The 14837-nt window shown below is 28.3% G+C and overlaps 1 protein-coding gene across 1 annotated transcript; it reads left to right on the top strand.

Annotated features, from left to right (window-relative positions):
- The first annotated feature begins 8692 nt into the window (after nt 1-8692).
- On the top strand, nt 8693-14457 carry LOC111038878 (synaptonemal complex protein ZEP1-like). The gene is made up of 12 exons (XM_022322140.1): nt 8693-9449; nt 9510-9773; nt 9845-9985; nt 10066-10228; nt 10296-10412; nt 10604-10734; nt 10812-10992; nt 11051-11641; nt 11769-11897; nt 11963-12145; nt 13561-13698; nt 14218-14457. Exons 3-12 carry the CDS (start codon nt 9846-9848, stop codon nt 14356-14358), a joined length of 1914 nt encoding a protein of 637 aa, XP_022177832.1. The 5' UTR covers nt 8693-9449; nt 9510-9773; nt 9845; the 3' UTR covers nt 14359-14457.
- Nucleotides 14458-14837: the final 380 nt, after the last annotated feature.

Below are 14837 nucleotides of genomic sequence, written 5' to 3'. Positions count from 1 at the left end.
CAATACAACGCTTTTGCCATCCATCGTGCAAGATGATAAGCACCTGGAGCTTTAAAACGTATCCCCCGTGGTGGCATACCTCCTAAAAATATTATTATTAATTCAAGAAATTCTTTATAGTCATCTCTAGGCAAATCTTCTTTAATTTTATTTATACAAAATTGTATTGTTTCGTCAGAAACGTCTTTTAAAATATCTTTCACATTTTCATCGGTAGACCATATTGAATATGAATTTGTATCTATAGTGTTCCATTCTTTTCTGAACTTTTTAAATAATAAAATATCTGGCCCTGTACTTGTTGCTAATTTTACTTCAGTAAATACACCTTGTAGAACTATTTCATACACATGATGCCTACATGCCAAGTATAAAATATCACGATCAAGTTTTTGCTCTAATAAATGACATGCACCGTTTAATCGACCTGTGTTACTAGCAGTTGTATCAAATACAAAAGCCTGTACTTTGTCTATTAAAGACCATTCCTCTAGAGTTTCATATATAGCAGAACTTGTTTCATATCCCGTACCCGAATCAAGTTTTGGAACTCCTAACAACTGCTCTACATTCGGCGCTGTAACAATTACTGGAAGTCGATCAACTTTCAAATGTCCGGTTATGTCTGGTAATAATTTAGAATCCCAATGAAGTACGTATGATTTAAAATTTAAATTACCAAACCTATATTTCATCTCTTTAAAAATATGCTGTCGAAATTTTTCCCTAGCAGATTTTATTGATGTTCTGTTAATAATATATTCATTTGGATCTACCGATATAGCATCTAAAACTGCAGTTAATATATGGACACAATCCCTGTCACTTATCTTACACTTATCAAAAACAGCTGATAATCGTGGAGATATTATTTCTTTTCTAGCTCTTTTTGTTTTTGTTGGCCCAGACTCAGGTAAAATTTTATCTTGGATGCCCGATGTACTAGGAATAAAACGATTTGGTGATTCTAGAATATTGATACTACAACAAGAGTTCGAATAATCGGACAAAGATGAATCAGTTTCGGAATAGTATACTAAAAAATAAAAAAAATAATAATTTGTTAAATTAATTGATTAACTTGTTAATATAAATAAATAAAATGCATAGAAATCAGTTATGTTGGTATTCAAATAAAAAGTATATTAATATTTACGGCTTAAATACTTGACTATAAAAAAATCAAAATATTTTATTAATTATATAACACATACCTGGTTCAAGGATTGACTGTTGTTTCTCTCTAAGTAATTTCAACTTTTCTTCTTTGGCTATCTTATTTTTTTCAATTTTTGTTTGTTTCGTATCAACTCCAAGCATACACCCTTGGCGTCCTTTTATTCGCTGTGCAATTAAAAATTGTTTGTCTTCATCAATTTTTATCTTAGATAGAGCGTCAGCATGTGCTATGTCAAACAAATCTTTTAAGCCATCTTCAAATTCTTTTCGTTTGTTTTTATTTAATTCACTTGTACGAGCTTTATGCTTTTCCAGGATTCGTAAATCAGTGTACAATTTTTTGCATTTAGCAATATAATTCGAACGATGATGTGTTGGTATGCGAGCTTTTTTCCAATAAATAAGACACTCGTCAATAACTAATGACGCACTTTCTTGTAAACTAAGATTAACAACACGCATATTATAAAAAAGTACGCTTAAAATATCTCTTTTTGAGGGTAACTTTCCGCCAGTTATTTGATTTTTCATAATCCCAACCAAAAACACTTGTTTTCGCGACATTTTAAAGTAATATTTCAAATAAGAATAAACGATTTTTAGTCTAAAAATTACTGCGATACAGTGCGATAATACTATTGTGAATGTATTTTTCTAGAGATAATTTCTATTCTATTTTTAACCCAGACGTAAACAAGTTAATGACCAATATGCAACCAATTATATTATGCATCCATTACGACAATTACAAATAAATAATATCATTAATTCGTTAATTTAACATAAGACTTTTTATTCGTATATTTAATCAATCTATGGAGATATTGTATAATCGATATGTTGCAGAAATTGTACACATTATTTTCATTATTGATTTTCATGTAAATAAATAGATTTAAGCGTATTACTAATTATAACATTTTTTTTAGGAAATAAGATTATTTATAATAAACGCTCTATACATTTTTATCGTAAGTAGAATAGTTTATGAGATAATTAGGAAAAACTGAAAAACTACCCTAAATTCAAATAATCAACCCTCTTGGGGCACGTCTTAGGTTCAATCAATCTTGACCAAATTTTACTCACATTATTTTTATATGCATAAGATCAGGTTTTAGGGGTCTCACTTCAAAAATGTTGAGAAAAAAATGTTACCTCTATTACTAAGGACCACCCTAATATAGGTATTATATATATATAATCGCTCCGTGTGGAGCGGCTTTTGACGCGCTGCATAATTTTCGCTGTGTCTGGATGGTCATTTTATATTTTACTCAAAATAATCCTCGGACTCAATTCGTATACAATTAGTTTCCTAACCCCGGACTCAATTAGTATATGTTTCGTTTGTACCCGGGACTCAATTAGTATATTATTTTTTTCCCGTTCAGGTACAGGGACTCAATTAGTACACAGCGAGAGATATATTATCTTAAAAAATGTAAAATCTATTAAAAATATTTTATTTTGTTTAATATTCTTATTAAAAATATCTTAAAATCTAGTTATAAATCTAGTTATAATCTAGTCTATTTAATATATTATATAATGAACTATAAGAATAACAATTTTAGTTGCTTAGTCACAATATGATATATTGATATTGTTCAACAGTCAAATCAATATCAACGGCACGACAGTACAATAGTACATATTCTATTATTGTAATTGTTAATATTCTCAATTCACATTCCCATACCAATGTTATAAATATTATTTTTCTATATTGCACACGATCATAATAATTCAGTCATTTAGATTATTTATGATTTTATATAAATCGGTTTCGTTTTTTAAAACGTTTTTGTTTGTTTTTCCGTGTTTTATTAGATAATATTATAATAATATTTTAATAATATAATGTAAATGCATAAAATACAGTTAAATTTAATCAGATATTCAAGTGAAGTTCAAATAATGTAACGATAGTCGATGTTTGTTATAACTTTATAAACATGGAATCTGCGTGAAAATAATATAATAATAGAAATACCAATTACTGACTGTATTTTGGCTAAAAACGAAATAATAACATAAACGCAATAACCACGGGTATTACTAGGAACTAGGCAATTCGTTTTTGATGTCAAATAACTAACTATTATCAATTAGTCCAAAAATAGTCAAAATACTTATACGGTTTATTGTTTATCAGAACAGTGTACAAATCACACACCAATGTAAGTATTACTGGATGTTATTTTTGAGATTTTTAGCCGCCATCGAGTCTGCGAAATGACTAAACGCAGGCCACAGCCCGCAGTTTATCTATCGGAAGATGACGGCGATGAAACCCGAGTACAAAAATATTATCCGAAAACTCAAAGTGTCATAGTTAAGTTGGGTACATAATGCTTGTAAGTACATATGTCAACGTTTTCATTCTTCTGTAACTAAATTTTTTATTGTTAAGATAGTACGAAATTCTGGATTATAATATAATAGCCCGGGATTCGTTTGACTCCCATCGAAGTTACCTGTGCGTAACTCTGCAAGTTGACCCGAGACATAATAACGAAAGTGTACCGATAAACCGCGGTCAATATTATAGTGTTAAACTCGATTTTTTTATAAATACATCGAACAATGAAGCCGTGCAACCATCATTCGTTTTCTGTGGGAGGGAGAGAGAATCTGCGTATAGAGCGAGTACAATGTGTGGAGTTAAGATTGTAGACATAAATAATTTAGTGCATACACATCATAATAATATATTAATTATATCATTAAAATATTACGAATTATGACCTGTACTGCAGAAACTCCGGTGTTGATGATACGTCTGAAACCACAGATCACAGATGTCATGAGCTGGTTAAAGGACACCGTCTTATGTTCAGCAGCAGAGTCTATCGCAGAAGACCGACCGCCTGGAGGCGAGAACTATTAAATTATCATTAAAGTTTATGGTTTTGAGTAGTTTTTTTTAATGCTGTTGTGCAGTCTTAGTGAAGAAGAAAATTAGTTACTTATTAGTTACTTTACTACTATAACAAGGTTCAGAGCTTAATGTCCATTAAAAATCCTTGAAATATGGAATAAAAATTACCAAAATACGATTTTCTTGTGTATATTTTATATATTTTCTACGACGAAATCAAAACGTGTAGAAATAAGCGTAGAAAACCTGTAGATAATTTACTGATAATGACTATTATAATTTGACTGAGATAGCCAAATACATTTTTGCTCGACGTTTCGTAACTTCATTCGTCCCTCAAAGACCACATATTGCATAGCTCTTATTTAACTTGTTTATTAATGATATTAAATTTAAAATTTTTCGTCTAACATGGTGTGTTGTTATTTGCTAACGACCTTAGATTATTTCGTGTTATTAAGACTTCTATGCGATATTACTACAAAATTTATAAATTATAATATATTTTTTTTTTATTTTTAATTTAATGAGACAAGTACAGCTCATTAGCTTATTATTATCTCATTGTTATGAGAATGAGTTGGCTGATAGTGCCGCAGAGGAAGCCAACACCATTGGTGTTATCTACAAAAGACCAAGTCTGATACCTATATGTACTTTTTTTCTTATATATTTTGGCGTAAGAAAAATGATCTTCGAAAGTCCAAAATATTATTAAAAACTCGCCGTCTATTTGGTTCCTTTTACTTAAATTATATTCAGTTTATTTTATCGTGTAAGTTTGAGATATCGCCAAAGTGACTGTCTGGAGACTTTTGTACACGGTCGCGAGTCGACCATAGAATAATACTGTTTGGGGTCGACGCGACTGAACGATAATGGCAGCGTCATCTACTGTCGTCATTTAGAACACAGCACGAAAAAGTCTTCGCAAGATTACGGTAAGATACGGTTTTTATTTGTTCGGTGTCCGTGTTTCTGAGCTGCACGAGTGACGATGACATATTGAGCATTTGACGGCGGTGATAACGTTGAATTAGATTAGATATTTAGATAATATGTTAGATCAATTTTGCATCGAATGTAATAAAATTTACCAATGACTAAAAATAATAAGACCCACTCACAAAAACACAATAATTAATAAAACATATTATTTTTAGGATGTCGGTGATTCATTGTATGTCAACATATATGTATATTATAAAAAAATTCAAGTTTTTGATATTAATATATCGAATTAAACACATTATTTTCACGAGGTTAATATAGTACCAGTGTACCACCACCAACGTATCATGATATAAGGAATATATTTTGTTACCATCCTACACATTTATTGAAATTGTCATCACACTTCATACCAACATTAATAGTAACAATAATATTTACATTAAATTAGTAATAATTTGATGACCAAAGTCATAATCCCTACATTGTATACAGTTCAATTTACTTTATTTCTAAGTATAGGGAATAGGAATCACCTATAATTTTATTTTATAATTACCTACCTATTTAATTTTGATAATTCACTTATTTTTTCAACTTTTAATAGATTAATTATTTTTGCAATAAATTAATATTAAGTAGGTACGATCAAACTATATTTTACAATGGTAATGAAATTCTTGCTTATGTGACAATACAAAAATGATTAAGAATAGGAATCACCTTATAATTTTGTTTTAACTATACTTATTTTATAGTTTTCTTTTTTTCATTTTTTATTGCAATTTAGTTGACTATACTTTTAACAGTAATAATGTTTGTAATAAATTAATAAAAAGTGTGACCAAACTATGTTTTACATAACTTTTATGAACCTTAGCTTATAAAAAGCCTAAAAACCTACCTAACAGTATTATGAATTCATGACCAAATATCTACAAATAACTAATAATAAGCAAATGTGGGTGCAGTTTATTATCTACAGCTTAAACTTATAATACACAATAATAATAACAATTAGATGTTATTAAACCTAGTTTGTAAAAATTCACAATAATATTTGGTTACATATAAACAACGACATACAATTGTTTTTCTTTGAAAGTGCCATTGATTGAAGTGATTGAACATATATCCAAAAACTCCTGTGATACACCATGATGGCATGATATCAATGTAATATAGGTAACTTGAAGTGGAATCGGAGTCTCTAGTCTATACAGAGTACAGACCACGGTTATCTATTTGTGCAGATAACCGTACTACTGACTTATACACTTATACAATTGAGACCAATGTGTTTGAAAGTTTGCTGACATTATTTAAAAGGTTCTTCTCTCTTAGTTTTTATTTACCATTGATATGAAATATACAGGTATGATAATCAGAAAATCAATAGGTTGTTAGGTTAGCCCTTGTTATTAACAAAGTATAGTGTATACTATTTCAGTACAATTTTTTTTATATAGTAGACATTATCGTGAATATTGTTCTGTTTGAATCGGTAAATTAGTAAGTTCTACAGCTTATCGGTAAACGGTGGTAGTTGGTTGAAGATAATAACTTCATAACTAATTCCTACATGGCTTCATTGTATACAACTCAATTCACTAAGCATAAGAATTAACTTATAATTTTATTTTTATTTATTGTAATTTAATTCATTTTTTTTATTTTGAACAGAAATAATGTTAGTAATAAAATAATAAGTATGACCTAACTATGTTATTGCAACTTGTGCTTATTTAGTTATATTGATTATAAATACTAGTATTCAGAAGTATCTCAAGTATCTACTAATATTTATATTCAATGGTAATGGTATTATCTAGGTAAAACTTTTGGAATTGTAAATTAAATAAAAAACAATCGTCATTACCTATCATCAATTAGTTCAGAATTAGCAGATAATAATATGTTAATGTATCAACTATCAGGATAACTGCAATATGATAGACCATCTAATCAAGTAAGTATTATATTATAAGGAACCAGGTGACAGTATTGAGCTAAACAGTTCCCACCTGTTTCCGGTTTTTTTGAATGGAAAAAAAAAAGGTATTATATTATAACTGTACTATATAATATTATATCAATTTTATGTCAAATACTATGAATTGATTAAATATTTATTTTATGTTATGCATTTCACTTTTAAAATACCTATTTGAAAGAAACTTATTTTTTTTTTATATTTCTGAGTTTGTTCTTTTTTTTCTATTTATTTATTCTTTTTTTTTTTTGGTGTTTCTTTCATATAGGTATTTTAAAAATGAAATGCATAACATATAATAAATATTAAATCAATTGATTTTTATTTAATTTTATATTTTTAAAAAAATAGGAAAAAAAGACAAAAGAGCAAACCCAGAAAAAGAGAAATCAAAATAGATTAAAACCAGGTTATAACATTTAAACAGGAAGAATATATTAACAGTTCAGGGAAGTCTGTACCTCAAAAAGAACAAAACTTGTCAACAATTGTACTAAATGTAGTTATGTGTATTATTTTATAAAAAAAAAATTGTTTCTATAGTTATTTTCTGGATAAAATATAGTTCAGTGTTCAGTGTTAAATGTTATATATTATGTATGTCATTTATGTTATTATTATTATTTATTTATTATTTATGTATTTTTTTTTTTTAGTTTAAATTATATTTACAATAGAAATTGTATTGTTGAGGTATATTATTACTCTTACTACCTATTTGTTTGCTGTAGGCGGCAAATGTAATGAAAAAATTTTTTATAAATATGCAAGAAAATTTGTTTTTAATTCCTGAGTCTAGGGGATAACTGTAAACAAAAAATGTTTTTAGCCTCATGTGTTACCAAAGTTCCTGTTTGCTGTAAAAGATTACATTTTTCACAAGTGAACTTTCAAGGCAGATGTTTTTGAGGTATAGTGTAGAAATCAAAAGAAGTGTTAATTTAAAATTTCTTTGTGGTACTTTATCAAATTAGTCATAGTGTTGGAAGTGTATATGAGGGATGTATTAGAAAGTGGAATTTACACGGGTCCAATTTAGACAAAACCATATAATTCTATTGAAGCTAGTACCTACTGTTGAATTAGTCAAAGTGTAGGTACATTGTTCCTTTACTGGGATTGAACTTCATTATTGAAGGAAAGACACCAAAAAAATAATAACTCACTAGCAACCTCAAATATTGATTTCTACCATGTATCACTTATATAAAAATTAAATGTTGTATTTCTAAGACAATTCAACCTGTTTCTTTGTCCATCTATATGGTCATTATTTCAAGTTATTTCATGATTATGATCCTAAGTCGAGCTTTCTTAAACCCAAGAAGGATCAATGTCCATTATGTAACGCATATGCATTAAATAAAGAAATATTAACTAATTAACATATAAATAAATATAAATAATATTTACTTTTACTAATATTAGAAATGTAGAACAATCTTATACGATAAACATTTTGTCATCGGTCATCAGTCATCACCCACCGCAAGTCGGCAGTCGGAGTCGGCGTGGTAGACAAAATGCACCAAGGTAACGGACGTACTTCAATATATATATATATATATATATATATATAGATCTGTTAACTGAAAGTTGGTACTTAGTGGTTGGCTATCTTTAAATCTAGTGCGCCACTAGTCTGAATCGATCTTATAGAAGATCGATGTTTTGAAACAATAGTGATTTTTTGGAGAACGAGAGCTAGGTGGTAGCTCCTAGCTCGGCATCGGCTTTCTCACGAGTGTCACGTTTCCGGAATATTGGTTTTCCGACTGGTTGTGAAGAAACACAATCAATAATATCTTTTTACGAATCAATCTTATTGTTTAATGTTCGATCAATTAATTTTTATTCACATGATTTCCATTACTTCCTATTTAATAATTATAACAAAAATAAATAAATGTATTAATACTATTTTGGTCGGCGAATAAAATAGAAGACATAAGTAAGTTGAGACTGATATCAGTGATAACATCGCTTCGAATTCCCGAAACGTTAAATCACCACTCATGCACCTACGACAACCGTTTCCGGTTACTAATTGTCCGGGACACGGGCCAATACTAATTTTCTAGCCGCAGCGTTTATCATGTGGCTAAATTTAGCCAAGATTTCTTAAAAGAACGATTGATAATGGATAAACATAATAATATTGTAAATTTGACCAGTGAACACACGGGTAATACCAATAAAAAAAAAGTGTACGTATATCAAAAACTCAATTATTTGGTGTTATCCAACTTTTTAAGTTTTTGCTGAAAAGAAAAATTATTTGAAGACATCAACGATAAAATATATTCCAATGACAGAATACCAATTGAAGAAATTCCGGAATTAATTAGTGGTCAATGTACCGGTCTGTTTCAACCAACGACAGAAGTTTCTTAAATTTCATATTGTCATAAAGAAGATAATTTACCAAACTCACTCAATGATGTAAGCGTTGTTCATAATTCATTCGGTAGTTTTGATATTGACGTGTATGATTTTTATTAGGATGGTGAGTGTAAGCACTATTATTGAACTATGGGATAGCTGTGGTATACCAGAGTCTGTTAACTTATTACAAGAACTAGGGATTGATACATCCCAAGATTCTGTTAATATACCTGATCTAGTAACTACTGTCAGCAATCAACTCTATGAAGTTCGAAATAATTTTGTTGATTCTTCATTAACGGAGTATGATTTGATTAATACACCATTCGTTTTGCTAATAGCTCTGAGCTCGTTGAATGAATATCAGGTTAAATGGCTCTAGTAAGTACATAATCACTGATATTATGATTTTTTAAACCGATTTTAACTGTAATAATACAATTTATTTTCAGAATGATTATTGAGGAAATAAATTGTGAAAGAGATAAATTGAAGTATGATGTTGATACTGCCAACAATAGAGCAGCAATGCTTGCACAGGAAGTTGATGAAAATTATATTCAATTAGAAATATCATTGGCAAACAAAATAGCGTAAGAATAAATTTTAAAGTCTAGATATATCAAACATAATAAACAAATATTGTAATCAAGAAATGTAATATACTATTTAGTGCTCTGGAACATAAACATTATGAAGAAAGAAAAACACTCATTGATCAATGGGTTTCAGAAAAAGATCAATTACTTAGCCAAAACATTTTGCTCAATGATAAAGTACTACAATTACAAAATTATGAAAACGAATTACAATCTGAACTTTTAAACAACAAAAAAGTATGTTTGGTACAAATAACTAATTGGTAATTTTCTTTAGTATTAATTGAAATTCATTTTTTTTTAGCAACTGAGATTATTAGAAAGTGAAAATTCCATATTATATGAACAGTTAGATATAATAAAACAAAAATATGCTTCATTAGAAGTTCAAGTTCAAAAAAATCCTCAGTTAAAACTTAAGGTAATGTGTAATTTATTGTTGTAAGTATTTAAGACTGACCGTCGTATTTTATAATTTTCCATTGTTAGCTTTTCAGAAAAATGTGAAAATGGTGGTTATCTAATAACATATAATTTAGAGAGTATCAAGAGTATTCTTAAAAAATAACTAGATCTTAAGTTAATCTTTTAATGCATTTGATTTATCTTTAGGAACTAGAACTAGAATCTAATAATGAACAAATTATTAACCTAGTGCAAAAAATTGATTGTTTGAAAAATGAAAATAAATGTCTTAGAGACCAAAATGATGAACTGGTTACAGAGCTTGAAGCATCTAAAATGTATGTATTGTAACACTATTAAGTATTAACTGTTATAAAATATAACATTTTTATATTAGTATTGTGGTTTTTTTTAGGATAGAAAATGTAGGTACTGATGAGTCATTTGATGGTAATGTCAGGAATTTTTTGGCAGAAATAAATAGTCCAAACTGCATAGGCAAAGTGAAAGAATTTTCTGTTGGGGAAAATGGGAGTGACTGTACAAGTGCATTTGAAACATATTCAATTGAGTCTGACCTTGATACATGGAATAATGTTAGTAAAACTTATAGTAAACTATGTATTGATTAATTATTTTGATTTTGCTTGGCAGGTTGAAAAATCAGAAAACAAATCTTCCCAGACAATGATGTATGTAAATAATATAAAAACATCTTTATCCTCTCAATCTCAAATTGAAGCATGTCATTTAGATGAATTAATTGAGTATTTGGAACATATGAAACAAATACCAAAATTAGACCAATCACAACATGTTGAAGAAAATGTGGCACTAGAATCAATGCAAGAATCTCCAGATAGTTGTATGACTTCATCTTTAAATAAATACCAAACTAGGAGGTCATTGAATAAGCAATTTGAAAATTCAATTGACCCTGAATTTATGGGAACTACTTTAATAGAAGTGACAAATGGCAGTGTTGAAAAATTGAAACAAATGTACGATCAGTGTAAATTAGAAAATCAGGAGCTGCTAGACAAGTGCGAAAATATTGAAAAGTACTGGGAATCTAGGTACAATCAACTATGTGAAGTAGCAGACAAAGCACTGGATGAGGCTAAACGGTTTAAAGATGAAGTTACTGAATTTGAACGTGGTATAGATGCACTGCGCAGTGAATACTTTGAGTGTGAAGAATATTGGTCACTAAAATTAGAAGAAGAACGTATAATAAACGAATTGGTTAGTCGGTACTTTTTAATTAGAAATGTTTTATTTTCTACAAAGCATAATTGCCTTATATACTATGAGTAAAATAACTGTAAAATGTATTTATTTAAAAAAAAATCAGAATTAAATGTATATTTAGGAGAAAAAAGATAGTGAAGAAAAATTGAATTATCTAGAAATGAAGATTAAAGAGTACAGTGATATGTTAGAAGAAACAACTGATAATAAATTACCTTCAATTGACGAAAATGCTGAACTTGAAGAACAAGTAATTATTTTTTTCAAACATTTTTTATCCAAATATAATTCAAATGATTTTTATTATTTTCACAGATCAATTGTATTCAACAAGAGTTTTCCAGCTACTGTGTAAAAATCGAAGAAGAAATGGAAAAGCTTAAGATTGAAAATGAAAGATTGAAATCTAAAATTGTTATTCTAGTCGAAAAAGTTGACTTTGAAGTAACCAATTGTCAATTCAAAGAAGAATGTGAGCAATTCCATAACAATTTGAAAGTTTGTTTTCCTTATAAGTTATAACATATAATATTTGTTTTTTAATTTATGTTTGTTATGTATTATTTGTCCTGCTTCTCTCTGGGTTATTAGTTTTTTTACTATTTATATATTTATTAACAAATATCATAATTAATTCTTATTCAAATCATTTATTGAGATTTAAATCAGTTTAATAGTATTGCTAACTACCGTAATAAAAACATCTTAGATTTAATTTTTTCAATGCATATTTAGATACTATATTTCTTGGCGGTTCACTCACTCCGCTAGTAGATTCTTATAATCTACCCATGGCATTATTTTATCCAATTAATTCTCCTAATTTACTTTGACCTTTCAGTGCTAAATTATTATTTACGCTGCTGCCTGTATTTAATGTATTTTTTTACATTTTTGTTTCTATGAGAATTTGGAAACTCCTGAAATTTGTGATTCGGAGAATATTGGTTTATTCCATGTATATTTGTCTAATTTCATTATTATTTTTTAAACAGTTTTGAATTTAATAAGCTAAAACGTCACTTCAAGTTTCATATTCGTAGTATTGTTCTTTAGCATACAAGTGTTTGTATATGCTCATGCTCCATAGCACAAAATGATAATTGACCAATCAAAACCCATTTTTAATTTTAATTGATTTTTTTGCTATGATTTGGCGTTATTTGGGATCCATACGACCTCAATGACTCCCTTAGGCTTGAAAGTGTTCAGCGTACATTTATGAGGTATGCTAGTTAGTTTTAGGTTAAATATCCCCTGTGAGCCCCACAACTATGGACCAGTTGCTTCTCAACTAGGGCTGGTTTCGTTTGCTTAGTGTAGACGGATCTCGGGCATTAAGTTCCTGAATAGCTTATTACAAGGTGATATTGACTCTCCCTATTTGCTTTCCTTAATTTGTTTTAGAGTTCCTCAACGTCATTCCCGATCTGTTGCTCCTTTTTATGTTCCATTCGCCTCCACTAATTACCTTAAAAATGAGCCTTTTACACGCATGATGTCTAATGCCAATGTTGACCCTTCATTTCTTTTTTGCAAATAATTTACTGTATAGCTATTAATTTAATATTTATCATAATTTGTAATATTAATGTGTAATAGACATGTATAATGTGTATATAATATTTAGTAAAAAAAAAAATTTAAAAAATGATATTATTAAATTTTTAGCTAATCACGATATAATCTCCAATCTAAATAATTTAAATTTAGATATAGTGATCTCAAAATCTTACAAAATTCTAAACCACACCATTGATTTATCTGTCCAAAAACTTAATTGTGATAAAATAATATTATATACTTGTCTATTATATACTTTCTGTCAGAAATGTTGCAATACTTCTGAAACTGTCATTTGTTTGTGCATACCTACAAAAATAAATAAATAAATATGCTGTTTTATTATTTAGACAAACAGTGAATTGAAACAGTTTGACTTAGAAAAAAATAGTGAAAAGTTAAAAATAGAATGTCAAAGTTTGTTGCAACAAAGAAGCATACTTAAAAACGAAATTGTACAATTACAAGAATGGCTTAATGTACTTTCAGTAAGTTTTTAAAGTTGTTGTTTAATACTAAGATACTGGTTAACACTCAGTATTGAATTTGAACATTATTTAAACTCTTATTCTATACGCTTATTGTACAAAATGTATAGATTGTGTAAGTGCACTTGTAAAATAAAAAAAAAACATTATTTAAGCCTTACACATACTATGTATTATACTATACACTTGTCCCATTTCAACAGTCATATTTTCAAATCAATTGTATATACCATTGATAAAGTTGTTAACTGCTGCCAAAAATTTAGTTATTTGAGTTTCTGAAAAAAGAATATGTATCCTAACTAAATAATATATATTTGAATTCAAAAAAAAAATTGAAAAGCTTAAGTGCCATTACTTTCAAAATATTAGCAGATTCATAAAATAAAGCTAAATTTGTCTGTATGACTTGAGTTAAGACTCATGTTGAATAAAACTATCTATTGATAGATGAGAATGATTTCTGATTAAAAATGTATACAATTTTACTTATAAAAAAAACCTATTTTTTATTTTCAGAATACCCACAAAGATTTCTTCATGCAAAAAGAAATTGATCAAGCCAATCAGGTATTCATAGATGCGAGGAGGTGTAAAGAACTGGAACAAAGTTTTCGTGATGAACAGACCAGACACCAAAAGTTGACTAACGGTGAGTAAAACAAATATTTTATAGTTATTCTATAGTGGGTTCAGTAAACACATATAATTTCTATTTGTATTAATGTGTTTGATTTTGTTCATTTATGTAATTAAAGTCGTCACGAAACAAATCTTTGATAAAACTTTACTTTTTTAGCTATTACTTTCTGAATTATTACATAATTTTAATTGCATATTCTGAAACAGAATATTTTGTTAAAAATCTTGCATTAAAATTGAATTGGTTATAACTTATAAGTAGGTACTAAAAGTTAAGACCAGAGAAAAATTGTAGTACACTTATCGGAAAGTTTACAATAAAATTGTTCAATGAATTATTCTTGTAACAAATATTCAAAATTAAAATTTTGGAGGGAAAAACATTTAATAATAAAATCAATATTGGACTATGAATCTAATGATGAGTTGGAATAACTACTAAAGAAGTTTAAACAGATCATAATTTTTACTCTACAAGATTATGGTGATGGAAATAT

Source organism: Myzus persicae, unplaced genomic scaffold (assembly GCF_001856785.1).
Source record: "Myzus persicae strain clone G006 unplaced genomic scaffold, MPER_G0061.0, whole genome shotgun sequence".
Taxonomy (NCBI): domain Eukaryota; kingdom Metazoa; phylum Arthropoda; class Insecta; order Hemiptera; family Aphididae; genus Myzus; species Myzus persicae.
Note: the sequence above shows the minus strand (reverse complement) of the source record. Positions and strands in the feature narration are given on the sequence as shown.